Source organism: Triturus cristatus, chromosome 1_1 (genome assembly GCF_964204655.1).
Source record: "Triturus cristatus chromosome 1_1, aTriCri1.1, whole genome shotgun sequence".
NCBI lineage: Eukaryota > Metazoa > Chordata > Amphibia > Caudata > Salamandridae > Triturus > Triturus cristatus.
Window position 1 is genome coordinate 111575386 of NC_140579.1, and position 15806 is coordinate 111591191.

General features: G+C 49.7%; 1 protein-coding gene across 4 annotated transcripts in view; it reads right to left on the bottom strand.

Moving 5' to 3' along the window:
• Nucleotides 1–3960: 3960 nt before the first annotated feature.
• The window catches only part of ATAT1 (alpha tubulin acetyltransferase 1), a 235485-nt gene continuing 223639 nt past the window's right edge, over nt 3961–15806 (bottom strand). For all 4 annotated transcript variants that reach the window (XM_085610964.1, XM_085610893.1, XM_085610810.1 and 1 more), the window contains exon 12: nt 3961–4683. In XM_085610964.1, the coding sequence (XP_085467090.1) occupies nt 4116–4683 (568 nt within the window). In that variant the 3' untranslated portion in view covers nt 3961–4115. The remainder of the gene's footprint in view (nt 4684–15806) is intronic.

The following is a 15806-nucleotide window of genomic DNA, read 5'->3' on the forward strand; positions in this document are numbered from 1 at the left end:
TTAAAAGTACAGGGAGTAAACCTCGGTCCCCTCATATTGTAATGGGACTGGTTCTGTAGCGTGTTTTCCAAGAGAGAGAGAACCTCTTCTTTAGAAGGGCACGATGCTCCGGTGATATTGCATGTGATCTTGGAAGAATATCTGGGGGAGTATGTGTAAGTTCCATGCAGTAACCATATTGGATAATTTGTAGTACCCACTTGTCTGAGGTGATTGAATTCCTTACCGTTGTTTCATCTGAAACACCTCTAAAATAACCTCTTGAAGAGGGGGATTGGTTGTTGCCCTTGTAAGAGGAGGAGTGGTTTTCGGTGGATACATTTTTGGAACCACCCCTATAAAAGGAGCGGTGAAAGGAACCCCTAGTGGCAGGCAATTGCAAAGCCCCCATGGACTTTGCGACCTCCGTGTCTTTTTTCATCTTCTCCAGCGCGTTATCAACTGTTGGGCAAAAGAGATGTTCTTTGTCGAATGGTTGGTTGAGGATGGAGGTTTGCACCTCAGGCTTGAATCCTGAGATTCTTAACCAAGCATATCTGCGTAGGAGTACACTGGTGTTTGCTGTATGAGCTGCTCTATCTGCTGTGTCCAGGGCACACCTGATTGAGGTATTAGTGATAAGTCTACCTTCTCGGATAAGGTCATTGGCCTTAGTTTTGTGTTCGTCAGGTAAAAATTGCACGAGTTTTTCGAACTCATCGTAATCAGCCCTATCATAGCGAGCCAACAGAGCATGATCGGTGGCAATGCGCCAGTGATTACCCGCTTGTGAAGCCACTCTTTTGCCTGAGGCATCAATAAGCTTAGACTCCTTATCAGGAGGCGGAGCCTCACCTGTGGTTTGTGAGTTAGCTCTCTTGCAAGCGTTGGATACCACCAGAGAGTCTAAAGGCAACTGACCTCTGATGTAAACAGGGTCTGTGGGTGGAGGTTTATATTTTTTATCCTCTCTAGGTGTAATTATTCTTGCCCTCACAGGATCTTTAAATATCTCATCTGTGTGTTTCAACATACCTTTAGCATAGGTAAGGTATGAGTGGCTCTCTGAGAGGAACTAAGTGTCTCAAAGAGGAAATCCGTTTCTAAAGGCTCTTTATGCAACTCCACCTCGTGATATTGAGCAGCCCTTTTAAGAAGTTCAATGCACCCAATGTTATCGTCAGGTGGGGGGGGTCTAGACGGATACAAATCAGGGTCATTATCTGGGCTAGGGTCAGTATGATAATCCTCCCAGGGGTCAATGTCCTGCGGCCTATCCTGATCTTCATCCTCATCCCCGCCATCCTGTGGGTCAGGTGTAAGTGGTGGTGCATTTGATAGTGTAATAAGTAAATTGGGATCAGTGGGGGAAGGAGGTGGAATGTAAGGTGGAAAAGGGTTCCAACACTTTTGATTTTGAGAGGAATGTGGTAGTCCTCTGGCTGGTCCACTGGCTGGTCTACCTTCCGTTTTTTTGGAAGAGTGGCATGGATAAGTCCTGTATCAGGGTTGATCAAAAGTGTTTTCTGCTTCGGATCCGAAGGCGGGGCATTGGGTCGAGGCTCTTTAGACAGAGTATCTTTATCTTTAGTTGTTTGTTACGGCGTCGAAGGTTTCGGCTCCGAGTCTTTTGGCGTCAGAGGTTTCGGCTCCGAGCCTTTCGGTGTCGAAGGTAGAGTCTTCGGCAACGGTGGAATTGTGACCGTTACATGTTTAGATTTGGGTTTCGGTGCCGGAGTGGGGCCAGCTCTAGCCCGAGCCGGAAGGCTTCTCTTTATGTTTCGGAGCCGGGCCTGAGGGCGGGGTATCAGAAACCTTTTGTCGGTGCCGACCCTGGCCCAAAGGCAGAGAAGGGACCGGAGCCTTTGTCTTTGGTTGTTGAGGGGGCAAAGGGGTGTCTTTACTCACGGTACGTTGACCAGGAGTAACTTGCTCCTATTCTTCAAATTTGGAGTAGACTGCGGAAACGGAGAAATGTTTATCCTCTTTGGCTCCTTGAGCTTACTGTTCTGTGTCAGAATCTTCCCGAAGATGTCCAGTGTAGATCCGCTCTTGTTTTGCATCTCTTAGAGTCGAGCCTGACGGTCACAAAGTATCTTTTTCGATTTAAACGATAAACACAAGTCGCAGTCTTTCTCATTGTGTTCCAGGGACAGGCAGAGGTTAAACACTTCGAGCAAGTCGGTGCATGGAAATTTAGCACGACACCCAGGACCGAACTTGAAGGGGGTCCGTTCCATCGACTGCTAAGGCGGGCGGCGCGGGTAGGCCCGACGGCCCGCCACTAGATTTCCGATCGAAGTTTTTTCGAGGTGAGATGATACGCGACAAATGGAGAACCGCGATCAATAACAATACGGTCGAGGGTAGTTGATTGCGTGTCGAAGGAAACTGAGAAACGGTGCCAACCAGAGGGCAGCAATACACATCCGAACCCGATGGCGGAAAAAAAAAATCTAACAATGGAGTCGATGCCCATGCACCCTATCACCGAAAGAAGGAGTCAACTACCTTCTGACTGTAAAGACTTCTTCAAAGAAAAACAAAGTGCAAACATCCCAACCCAACACTACAGGGCGATCTATGCATAGCATATGATCCACAGCTCATATGCCTCGAACCAAGCTTTCTGAGACGCTGTCAAAGTTGTTATGCCTGGTGTCCTGCAGGAGGGTCTCGGACGTGCAAGCCCTCAACATTACAGGTAGAATATTTGCCCTAGATGGGGTTTCCTTTATGATTACAAGACTAAATCAGATTCCAGACTAATTTCATGTTGGGCACTTGCAAAATCTCCCAAGCTGTGTTTGGTGAAATGTTTGAAGGCATATGAAGCCCAAACGGAGGAGATACGCCCCGGGGAAACGGCAAGTCCTCCTTGCAAGATGGAAGCCGTACAAAGCGGTGTCCTCCACTATAGACCGTTGGGTGAGATGGGTAATGCAGGAGCCCGGCATCAACACAAAGTTTTGGGGCACAATAAACTAGGAGGTGCAATGGCATCAAAGGCCTTCTGCCTGGGTGCTCACTTGGAGGATATCATGAATGTGGTGGACTGCTCTTCCAACTCTAAGTTCAAGAGATTTTACTTCAAGCCAGTGCTGGATATAGCTCAGTTGGTGCTGAGCGTAATTCTCACCTCACGTTCTGAAATAGAATATAAAATGTCCTAGTTTTTGTAACAGAAATGTTCAATTCTATTAAGGATATGGAGCTCAGGATTCCCACTGGGGGAGAAAGTCTTCATCCCTCCCTTTAAAAGTAAGTACTTGTTCTTGATATTAAGGTCTGGGAACTGTTTGTTGCCTTATGTGTTTTCTGGAGCTTTTGACAAAGATGTTGGTGCTGTATGCAATATCCTGCTCCCTATGATGTTAATGAACTGCATCTGTCTTGCTAGTGTATGCTGTTCAGATGCATAAATGAGTGCATATTAGTAGCTATATCTTTGAAACTCCTCCTCCATAGGGACAGATGGTTCCAAGCCTGAAAAAAAAAGCTTACCAGAGCGTGATTCGTGCGAGGAAAGGGGCGGGTGCATGGAAAGAGGAATAAGACTTTATATGGACATCTGTTACTTGATTGGATGATGCTATGTGTATGCTTCCCAGGCGTTGCTGTGAAAGTTAGTTTTTCTGACTATGTTTTTAAATTGCTGTTTTTTGAAAATATTTGTAATAAATGTGAAGAAAGAAAGCATAATCCTCGCCTCTGAAACTTTCCGGTATGAAAGCTAAGAAATGTTATATTCTATGGCAGTGAGATTTTTGTAGCTGACACATTCATCTGCCCAAATAAAATGAGTTAAAGAAAAGAAAACTACTATCCGGGTCTCACAATTTTCTGGAACAAAAGTGATGGAATTATGCTTCAGAGGCAAAGACAACACAAATTAACATCTTCTGGATCAGCTGATAGTCTTGCGGCTGTGTCTCAGCTAGCTACTGCCTAAAAGTTAGGACCCCAAACAAGAGACAAACATTAGTCCTAATAAAATATCTCTTTTTAATGTCAAAGATGAATAAGGTTATAAAAAGTAAAGTGCATTTGTGATTGTACAGTTCAGTTTTTTCTTCTAAAAAAACATGTAAACATGCATTTAATTTGTAGCCAGAAACGTTGCTGTTGGTTACTGCTCACCATGGCCGCGTACCCCGGTATTCCTGTTTTTGGCGCACCCATTGGGCATTGAAGGGGGTCCCGAGTACAGTCCAGGAGGACTGGTCACTCCACAAGTGTTTCATGGGAGTTGACTGCTCAGTCCTTAAGTCGTCAGATGACGGTGGCTGTTCTTGTATGCGTTGCTCCTGCAGGTCCCTGCTCCGAAGCTTTGTCAAATCTTCGTGGTGAGAGTGGAGATGTTTTGGCTCAGCTTGACGCACAGGAGTTGAGATATGCCCCACGGATGGGAAATGAGTTTCCACCCTGGGAGAAAGAGACAGTTTCCCACCATCCAGTCGTGCCAGCTCATACGACATGGACCTGCTGTTGTCCTGTGGTGTCGCTGCCCGACTGAACACTCCAAGGGCTCTCTCCACGTGTTCACCAATCTGGGGCTTGTCCATTCTTAAGGGGTCTGGGGGTTCTACATGCACCTTGCTGGAAGGACAAGAATCTTCCTTTGTGCTTGAACTTCTCAAGCAAAGAGGTGGTAAAGGAGCGGCTGTCTGCTCCCTGTCTATCCGTTTCCCGGGAGTCTTCAACCTACAAAACAAAGAACAGAAAATGTACTGAGCACAACAGGGTTTAGACCTAGTCTAAAGCTGAACTGACCAACTTAGCACAAATAAACTGGGCTGCAAGTAATCTGGTTGCCTGATGACATATCTCCCTAAACACTTGTTGTGTAATGAACCACAATTTATGAGGCTACTCACAAGCATTGGTAAATGCAATAGGTTGCGCCTATGTGTTTGATAATCATTTTTGTTGTTGTAAGTTTAGGCTTGGTGAGCAGTTGTGCACCATAAGGTACTGAAACTCCATAAAAGTGTTATGATTTGTTTATTGAGAAAGTCAATCTATTGTGCAGTAACTGTGGGACTTGTCTATGTCATGGCACCAAGACAGTGTAAGCAGAGGATGGGTATACTAACCCAAGGTATTTCAAAACAGTTTTACTGAAGACCAACGTTCTTTTAAGCAGAAACCAGCTGCGAGAAAACAACTAAAAATTAGTGACGTAAGATCCCGCGTGTACATATAATGGTACAGAAACAGAAGCAGTGCAAGCTTTGTTTAATATCTGTGGGATTGCACGTGTGTGTGTCAGAGATAGCTTAAGGGTCTGGTGACGGTTTGTATGTGACATTCTTTTTTTTTTTTTTTTTTTTTTTTTTTTTTTTGCTTTTGCAGTGCAAATAATACTGACTGCACCAGCAACGCGTTTCAGCTTTCGCCTTGGTCACGCTGAGGGTCACGCAGCAACAGTATCTTTTTTATTTTCTCCAGTGTAATAAACATAGTGAAAGGACAAGTGCATTGTATCATGAATTTCAATCAGAAAACATGTCGGCCATCTTAGTACTATCAAAATTTAATTGCAAATGCCTCCAAACGCCAACGAATGCGGAACCCAAGCAAGGCAACACAGAGCAGGACACAACCCAAACACAACAAACCAAAACACAATCTCGCCCCAGCGGGCCAATATACCAGATATGTATATCCCAGTGTTTGTTTAGCACACAATTCTGCTAAAATGGGCTATTGAATTTCCAAACTCTGTCAAATACCTGGCCTGCATTTTGAAAACAATACACCTCACCTAAAAAATATACAAAAAGAAAATAAGTTTTGGTGAAGATAAAAAACTGTTAAAAAGCAGACAATTTCAATAATAATTACTCTAACTATAAAAGAATACTTTACATTTTACAGTACATTAGCAATATTTGAATACAGATTGAAAATGACTCCGCCACCGACTCCCGCCCAACACCACAAATGCACCGCCAACTCCCCACCCGAATCCAATCCCAAAGGGGTCAGGGCCCCCAGATCAATAATATATCTAGATTCCAACTGTCAGTTGTCTATTTCCACCCCTTACCCCAATTGGAACTGCATCAATGACCACCATTCTCAGCAATTTTTCATTCTGAAAGTGATGCTCAAAAAAATGACGAGCGACTGGATATTGCCTATTGTTGTGTCTTATCGCTCATGAATTGTGCTACCAATATAGATCTTATTGCAGGGACAAATCAATGCATAAATGCAATATGTGGTATTGCATGTTAGGACTTTTTTGATTTTAAATTCCCTCTCACTATTTACTAAAGTGAGTATAGTCTGGAAACCCTGACCCCCCCGGGACCAAACTCAAGCGAAGAGTCAGCGGCGCATCCACGGCACTAAACAAGAATCAGCAACGGAGTCATTCCCAATCTAACATATTAGCCCACCGGGGCGAGACCGCGCCTCGATCTGCCGCACCCGAGCCGCACCCCGCTCCGCGCCGCCCCACCCAGACTCCACACCATCGGCACCCGGAGGCATCCGCAACGAAACCTTTTTTTTTTTTTTTTTTGTTTTTAAAAGTTTTTATTGAACAATAATTCGATTACAAGCACGGGCCTACAACCACCAGGGCCGGCCGCTAAGTACAGAATGAAATATACATTTATCAAAGCTGCAGTCGGTTCCCGGGGGTCGGCCCCGTAGTGAGTCCGGATAGTTCTAGAGGCACAGGAGACTTAGATCCAAAAAACACAGAAAACTAAAAGAAAAACAAAAGGCGAGGCATAAAGACAAACGGCGCAGGTCAGGCTTCCTCCGGGGAACTCCAGGTCAGACCATTAAGCAGCACACGAAAGGAAGGAGTACCGGGAGGCTGGGGACGGGGGGGGGGGCCAAGGGAACTGAACGTCCATATGTAGTCATTCCGAAAGGTGCCAGGAACCGTCAAGGGTCAGGGGGACATGGCGATATCGGTGTCCACCAGGGGGGGCGTACAGATACCCCCGCGATATGCATTCCATTGCCCCCAGATTCTGCCCCATGTCCCCGGCCTACCACGGGCAACATACACAGTCTTCTCCCTGAACATACACCAGTCCATATTCTCCTTCCATACTGACACGGTGGGCGGCCGCTGGGCACCCCAAAGCTGCGCTATATCTCTCTTGGCAATCATGTTCCCGAGGGCCGCCCACCGAGTCTGAGCCGCGCTATAATCATTGGGCTCCCACACATTCAGGACACAGCGACGCACCTCCGGCAGCAGCACAACCCCAGTGACCTGTCCCATAACCGTATGTACCCGGCGCCAGTAGTCCGCCACCTCGCGGCACTCCCACAGGATATGGAGAAAGGTGGCACTGAGCCCACAACCCCGCTTACAGAGCCCATCGTCGGAATATCCCATCGAGACCAAGCGAGGACCTGTCACATACACCCGGTGAAGAATCTTAAGCTGTACCAACCGGAGACGGGCTGGAATGGCGACCTCTTTGGGGGACGACAGTGCAGACTGCCAGTCCTCGTCGTCCAATTCCACCCCATCCCCCGTCCAAGCCTCCCGAAGGCGCACCAAGAGGTCAGCCCGATGATTAATCAGTTTCTTATAAATTAAAGAAATAGTGCTGTCCGGGACATGTCCGTCAAGTATGCGGTCCTCGAGGGGCGAGGAAACCGGGATCGTGGTCCCCTCTCCAAAGACCGAGAGCAGGGCGTGTCGAACCTGGGCATAGCGGAAGAACTCCCTGTCCGTAAGCTCATATTCGGCCTGAAGAGCCGCGAAAGTCTTAACCGCGCCCTTATGCCACAGGTCTCCCACTTTGCTGATACCAATCGTGTCCCACTGGTCAAACCCCTTCGTAGTCCAGAGGCTCCCCAGGCGATCGGAGGCAAACAAAGGAGTAGCACATGTCAGTCGCTCACCCCAGCCCGTGGCCGCAGTGGCGGCCCTCCAGGTCCGCACAGCAATCTTAGTAGGACCCGTAAGGGTCCGGCCAGCCGAGCGGGAGTACAGCGCCCTGTTATAGTCCCCGCCGGGAAGCAGGAACTTGTCCATCTCATACGCCGGGTTCAGGCCAGGCGCATACGTGGCATGGTTGATGGCCGAAAGCTGCGCGGCCCAATAATACCTGCGAATGTCGGGAAGCGCGATGCCCCCGTCATACCAGGGGAGAGTAAGCTTAGCAAGAGCAATACGCGCCCGCCCGTCCCACACCAGTCTCCTCTGCAGGCTCTCTACCTCCCGAAAGTAGGCCACTGGGATGACGTCGAAGGAATTCTGGAGTGCATAGAGGAACCTGGGAAGGGACATCATTTTGAACAGCGCGGCCCGACCCAGCGGGGACAGGGGCAGCCTGCACCACCGGGCCGTATCCTCTCGCAATCGCCGAAGCGGACGCAGGAGATTCAGCTCATAGCGAGCCACCGGGTCCAGCGAAACGTGTATCCCCAGATACTTAAAGCCGCTCAGTGATACCTGGATCGGAAGCCGAGGCGGTAGGAGTGGAGGACCACCGGAGATCGGATAGACGCAGGATTTAGACCAATTGATCGTGAGACCGGAATTATTCCCAAAGGAAGTCAGAACGTCAAAGAGGACGTTGAGCGACTGCCGCGGTGAGGTGAGATACAGGAGAATATCGTCCGCATACAGCGAAACCCGATCTTCAAAGCCCGGGGCCCACCGGATCCCTCGAAGCGAGGGCTCCCAGCGGAGCCAAGCCGCGAGTGGCTCCAGGGCGAGAGCGAAGAGCAAAGGGGACAACGGGCATCCCTGCCTCGTGCCCCTGCCGAGGGCAAAGGGCCGAGAGACCCGCCCGTTCACCACCACCTGAGCCATGGGTCCCATGTACAGAAGCTTCACCCAGCCAATAAATCCTTCCCCAAAGCCAAATTTAGCCAAGACAGCCCAGAGGAATGGCCACTCGATGGTGTCAAAAGCCATCGTGGCATCCAAAGAAACCAGCACGGCCGGTTCGGAGAGGAGCTCCGCCCTGGCAAGGGCGCCATGAAGACGCCGCAAGTTAAGAGCGGTGTTACGATGCGGGATGAATCCGCATTGGTCCGGATGAATCAGATCGCACACGACGCTCAACAGACGATTGGCAAGGACTTTCGCCAGGATCTTAGGCTCCGCATTTAGCAGTGAAATAGGCCGGTAAGAAGTACAGCGATCTCGCGGCTTGTCCTCCTTGGGGATAACGACTATCGTGGCCAAACGCTGATCGGCCGGGAGGGAACCCGCCGCCAGAGACTCACGGAACATGCGACTGAGGAAGGGCGCAAGCTTGTCAGGGCGCAATTTATATAGCTCAATGGGCAGACCGTTGGGACCCATAGCCTTGCCCGAGCGAAGGGAGCGGATCGCGGTCGCTATTTCATCCACCGACAAGGGGGCGTCCAGCCGCTCACGGTCCTCAACGGACAGGCAGGGCAAGGCGATATCCCTCAGTAGAAGGCGAGAGTCGTCCTCATCCCTGTCAGTCACTGGGGAGTACACAGCCCGGAGGTGGTCGGCAAAACATTCCACAATCTCGTCAGGCTCCGTCACACACACACCATCCGCAGCACGCAACTCCGGGACCACACGATTCACTCTCTCCTTCCTGTCCAGCCACGCGATCAACTTTCCCGCCTTGTCCCCGGCATCGTACAGTCGACCCTGCTGCTCCCTATACATAGTTTTGGCCGCGTCAGTGACCAGGGACCTATATTCAAACTGTTTCAGGCTGAGGGCATGGAGCCCGTCCGGAGTAACATTCGCCTCCAAGGCCGACTCCAGCCCCAAGATGTCAGTCTCCAGCCTCACCACTGCCTCACTCTTGACCCTCTTAGCCACCACTATCTGGGAAAGGGCGTGTCCGCGGATCACGGTTTTAAAGGCTTCCCACAGGGACATTGCAGAAGACACCGACCCCTCGTTATCCAGGAAGTATTGGTCCATAGCCTTAACCAGGCTGTCACGAGTCGTAGGGTCTCGCAGGTACCATGGGTTAATGGGAGCGATCCGCCCTGCAGACCGCGGCCCGGTGTCAAAAACAAGCCACAGCGGAGAATGGTCGGAGATACCCCGCGCCAGGTGCCTGACCTCTCGAATCCGACCAGTCTGCGCCGCGGGCATAAGGAAGTAGTCTAACCTAGAGAGACTCCCATGCGCCCCCGAGTGAAAGGTGAATTGGCATTGGGTCGGATGCATTAATCTCCAACTATCCACCAGGCCGAAGGTCTCCAGCATCCCACCCAGCCATGCCTGGGCAGCGGGGAGGGTCCTTGGTGGGTGACGATCCAGTTCACCCGAAACCACAGAATTAAAGTCCCCGCCCATGAGCAGGAGGCTGTCCGGAAGGTCAAGCAGCATTCGACCCAAGTCAGTGAAGGTGGAGTTCTGGAGGCCCGGGGGGACGTAAACTGAAACCAGGGCAAGGGGCTGCCCCTCCCACCTCCCAATCAAACACACATAGCGCCCTCTGTCATCCGAGACTATCTTAGTGATCTCCACCGGAAGTGAGGTTCGCAGCAGAATGCCCACCCCCCTGGAACCAGTTGTGAAACCAGAATGGGCCACGAGGCGGTATCCCCCCCTGTTCATTGCATGACAAACATTGCCAACCAGATGCGTCTCCTGGAGAAACACCACATCAGGAGTCAAACGACGCAAATATTGCAGTACTACACCCCGCTTGATACGGTCCCCCAACCCATTAACGTTCCATGACATAAGCCTCAACCCGTCCCCCCCCATCCCCCCCAATAGATCAAGGGTCCCCCAGCCTGCAGCACAGTTCCCAAATGTGGACAAAAATCAGTACCTCGCCCTGTAGACAAAAAACACACAGCAAAACAAACCCTCCTCCCCCCCATCCCCACCCCAGGACCAACTCCCCCCACCCTGCACCCCTGCGGGCCAAAAAACCCCCCCAACTTGCAGTGTGCCTGTCGCCCCACTAACCCCATTCTACGAAAAGAACCCAGAGGAGGTAAGGGACCCGTCCCCGCCCGCCCCCCTCACTGGTCCTGGTAAAACACAATATGCAAATGAAATAAGACCCGACTGTACAGTGCAAAAAGGCAAAATCAAGGACCAAAAGTCATTCTAAAGGGGACCCATCACCTGCGGTGCCCGCAGAGGGTCCGGGACGGCCACCTCCGTCCGGCAGAGAGTCCAGCCAGTCACTTACAGCCACAGGAGAGTCAAAAAAGGCTGTCCGATCCCCATGTTCCACTCGGAGTTTTGCAGGGTAGAGCATCGAATACTTTAGGCCCAGCTCACGGAGACGACGCTTCACCCCTTGGAATCCCATCCGTTGTTTCTGGACCAGTTGCGTGAAGTCCGGGTAAAAATTGATGGTCGAGTTCTCATGACGAACCGGGCCGTGGGTCCGTGAGGCCTGCAGAATAGCATCGCGGTCCCTGTAGTAGAACAGTTTGGCCACGATAGGCCTCGGGGGGGCCCCCGGCCGTGGCCGACCGCCCGGAACTCGATGGGCCCGCTCCACGGCAAAGAACTTACTTAGGCCAGCCGAGGACAACTGTTTCAGGATAAGTTCCTCGACCACGAGGTCAACCGGGCGGCCGTCAGAGGACTCCGGTACTCCTATGACGCGGATGTTGTTGCGTCGGGCCCGTCCCTCGAAGTCCTCAAGCCGCCGGGCCATATGGTCGTTAACCACCCTGATGTCTCCAAGCGCGGCCCGCAGATCCGACACCTCCGCACCGAGGGTGGAGGTCCGTGCGTCGAGAGCCTGGACCTTCTCGTTAGTTTTGGAGAGGTCGGCCCGGATCAGGGTGACATCGATCGCGACAGTGTCAATCTTACGGGCCAGGGCCTCATATTGCGTCGCGATGGTTTCCCTGATGCCATCAATGGCGCCCATAATGTCCTGCAAGGATAGTTCCGTAGTGGCGGTCGCGCCTCCTTCCGCAGTATCCGAGGGGAGGCCAGCAGCGCCAGAGGGCCCCCTGCCCTGGGTGTAGCGGTCCATGTTATTGCTCTGGACTGCCCCCCCGCGGAGGGAAGCCTTGGTCTTGCGGCCCTCGGGACCCCCTTTGCCCCCCATGTGAACACGGTCACCCGAGGGGACCTCCAATCAAGAGGTGTAAGGCACCAGCAAGAAGACCACAAAATGTCGGTATAGGGGGTCCGAGGCGATAGGCGCTCTAGTGGCAGATGAAAGAAAACCTCATGCAGAGGCCCAGGAAGCACCTCTCCACCCCGAGCGCACCTCCCTGCCGGTCTCCTGAAGTGCAAAACCGAAACCGAAAGTGGTGGATCGGCAGCTGGCACCGCGCTGAAGCCGCTGTTGTTCAATTGCAGCCCGGTCCCTCGGGTCACCTTCACCCCGGTCACCTCCGTCGGGTGGGTCCCAAAAGTTCCGACGACGACAACTCAGGATTCCCAGGTCCGATTTGAGTTTTGAAAAGAGATATACGCTCAGCTGGTCTTTATCTCCCAGATTCCATAAGCCACGTCAGGATATTCTCAGGATAAATTCCGAGGAGCAGAGAGGGTCCGGGGAGCCCTGTGCTCACGCGACCATCTTGGATGCGCGCTAGGCTCCTCCCTCGTATGTGACATTCTTATTTGTGCTTTGATAAGTTATGGCATGTGTTGGTGGGACAGAACATGTGCTCCCATGTTTGTGTGGCTGTTTGATGTGTGTGTAATGGTGAGTGTGTTAACATGATGGTGCGCAAGGGTGCCTTATGACGGGTGAGCCTGTCACTGCATATATAGTGGGATGGCGTTTAGCTGTGAGCACACGTGACGGTTTGACATGTATGTGTGAAAGACAGCGAGATGTATGTGGGTCTGTGTGTTTAAGATGCGTGTGTGTATCTGGATGTGAAAGTGCGACTTGGAGCCACACAGCAGCACTGGAGTAGCCCGTACAATTCCAGAGGATCTTCCCACTCAATGTCAAAAAATATTCTGGACAAATACATGCTACAAAGACAGGAGTCCCCTTCAAATTATTTTAAAATAAATCATGCAAAAAATAGCTGAATATTTACAAAAACCTTTTTATGCAAAGCAAAGCATTTATAACACCAATTTATCAAATTTTAGAGCAAATCCGTGCACCAAGGATTTGAACAATGCAACCATGAGTTATATTTGGTTACTGAATGCAAGCAAAGCTTTATAAAAATGTGGCTGTGCACTAAGCTTCACTTTCCGGAAATTTTACACATTATAGAAGCAATTTGACACCTGGTTTATGCCGTGCTTGATGGCTCAGTTATGTTGCGTTGCAGCTCAAAAAATAATTGTGTTATGACCCACTTCAATTGTGACAATGCTATAAACCCGAGAAGCATACAAGGATACATGACTAATGCACCATCTCCTCACTGAGAACAAAACCAAGCACATGGTCAGACATTCAGTATCTTCTGAGATACATGGGTTCTTTCGTAGAGCCTGACAGACTGGGGGTGATGAACAGAACACCAGCAGAGGCTGCTGAATTGCAGACTGGAATGTGGGGTGAGGCTACTTAACAAAATACAGGCAAAGGGCTGAGGGGTGCGAGACAGGGTCAATGTTCCTTAAAATTAGGAAAGCTGAGTATGCAGGAGCATTTGTACGTTATTTAACGAATAAAAGCATTTAGGAAGAAAATGCTTTTTTTAAATTATACGGAGATGTAAACACTAATACGCAGTCGCATTTGTCTGTGTGTGTAGGCGTCGTGCTCCAGCCCAGAGAATATCAAAGCGCCACTAAAAAATAGAGAAGTTGTATTCTTCTCCCTGTAACATAATTTTCACTGCGGTGTGCTCAGAGGAGGAATGAATGAACAAATCTCACACACACTCAATTCTGTACTTTGGCAAAAACTTCTCTTTCACTCTCAAATGAAGGGGATGAAAATATCCCAACAGAGATTGTCTCCTCTTCCTGGTGTGGATCAAGGCCCCTGCAGTGCCCTGTATAATTAGTCCCACTGGAATCTTTTTGCAAAACATGTGTTGCTGATATGTTGACAGATTTCTGAGTGAAGTGTTTAGGTGTATGCACAAGGCGGGTCTGTGCAGACGCTCGCCTCTGCCAGTTAGTCCAAATGCTGAAACTGGTACATACATATTTCATAAACAGGGGAAGCAAAAGAGATGGCAGACGGACTCCTAACTAAAACAAGCAAGGCTGCAACCCTGTCTCTGAAAGTCCAACTTTCCCAGCAACTGCTGGGCTGATCGGCAGCCTCGACTTCCCACTGCAAGACGGTTTATAAAACGACATAGAGCGGAGAGGCCTGCTTGTGTGCTGAAGTGCAGAGCGTTATTAAAACACACAACACAGCCAGCTCAAGTGGAGATGTCCACAAAAGTCAAATACCACCATGCATCGGAGAAGCCCACTGTGTAATGAAGTAATATGCAGCAGTTAACTTCCCCTTACAAATCACTGAACCTATAAAAATGCCTAAATAAGTTCTACGAGGGGAAGATAAGTAAAGCTAAACAGTAAAACAAACTGTAAACAGTAGGCGCTGTGCAGCCTTAACCAAAAGAAAAAAGTTCCAACCACCAAAGCGGATGGGAATGAGTGCTCGGTCCCTGGTAAACTGATAAGAGAAGTATAGAAGGGAGAACAGGCTACAATCAATAGAAACGGAGGGAAAATAAAGTGGCCAGCACACGGACCAATAAGAAGTGAGTAAGCCCCTTTTAAGCTATATTGAATACAATAGATTTCACAAGCACAGCGCAAGGGCTGTTAGGAGAAACCTAAAACTGATCTCAAAGGCTTCAGCTTGTCCATTTCCACTGCTTCCTACCCATCATCCACAGCATGCAGTAAGGTCCAACCTTGTCAATGCTACACTGCAAACCCGCCTATGAATGACAATATCTAGTCCTTTGGGTTCCTCTATTTCACATGTGCAGACAACACCTAGACATGACTTAGAAGAGATATAAACCACTGCTACTCGTGGACTGCCAGTGAATAAACATAGATTAACCCCCCTGGCGTAAACTGACCCCCTGCAAAACTGAAGCCTCACTCTTTTAATGAACTCATAAAACTGCACAAGGAATTCAGAAGCAAGGAGTTGATTCTTTGTGACATGTCCGGCGTCAGATGGACATTGGAACCTGAGGTCATTGGACTAAGAGTTCAAGGACCAGTCACAGAACAGACAGAATACACTATGTGACAGTTCCAATGGCACCGTCGACAGACCTGCCTCCTGCAGCTGGAGCTGTAGAAGATGTTAGACTGTGTATGCTGTGTAGGAAGGTGGATATCTGACTATGGTTACCCCCAACTTAGCTGGTTTTTCGACTTAGTTGGCCTGAGAACCTGCCATTCAGGGTCTCAGGCTGTCTGCTCTCTCTTTAAAATGGACTCCATGTACCCTAGGTACATACACAATTGGTAAGGATCACCTTATTGGACCCTGTACAGTGTACCCTAGGTACACAGGGCATAGGTGTACCCTAGGCCTCCTAGGGGCTGCAGCATGTATTATGCCACCCCTGGTCTGGCCTTCCAATCAGACACAACTGGCTGATCACTCAGCTGGGGCAAGGTCGTGTAATCACCCCTTGCTTAGATATAGTTTACCTATATCTACCCTTAATATAGACACATGTGTACCTATCAGCCACTCCTATGGCAGGCCTTAACAATCCTGGAGGCAGAGTGCTTGGTAACATGTGAGATGGTGCTCTAGCATGAGCTGAGCCTGTCTGCAGCTTTCGGAACCATGTCCTTATTGCTGTTCTATGATATAGCCTACCATATACTCTTAAAGTGCCTTATAATCTTAAACGGTTATGGTAACTATGGTTTGGCTTTATCAAAACATGTCGTGTAAGGTGTCTAACACTTTGGAATAATACCCCCATACCATTTCTGG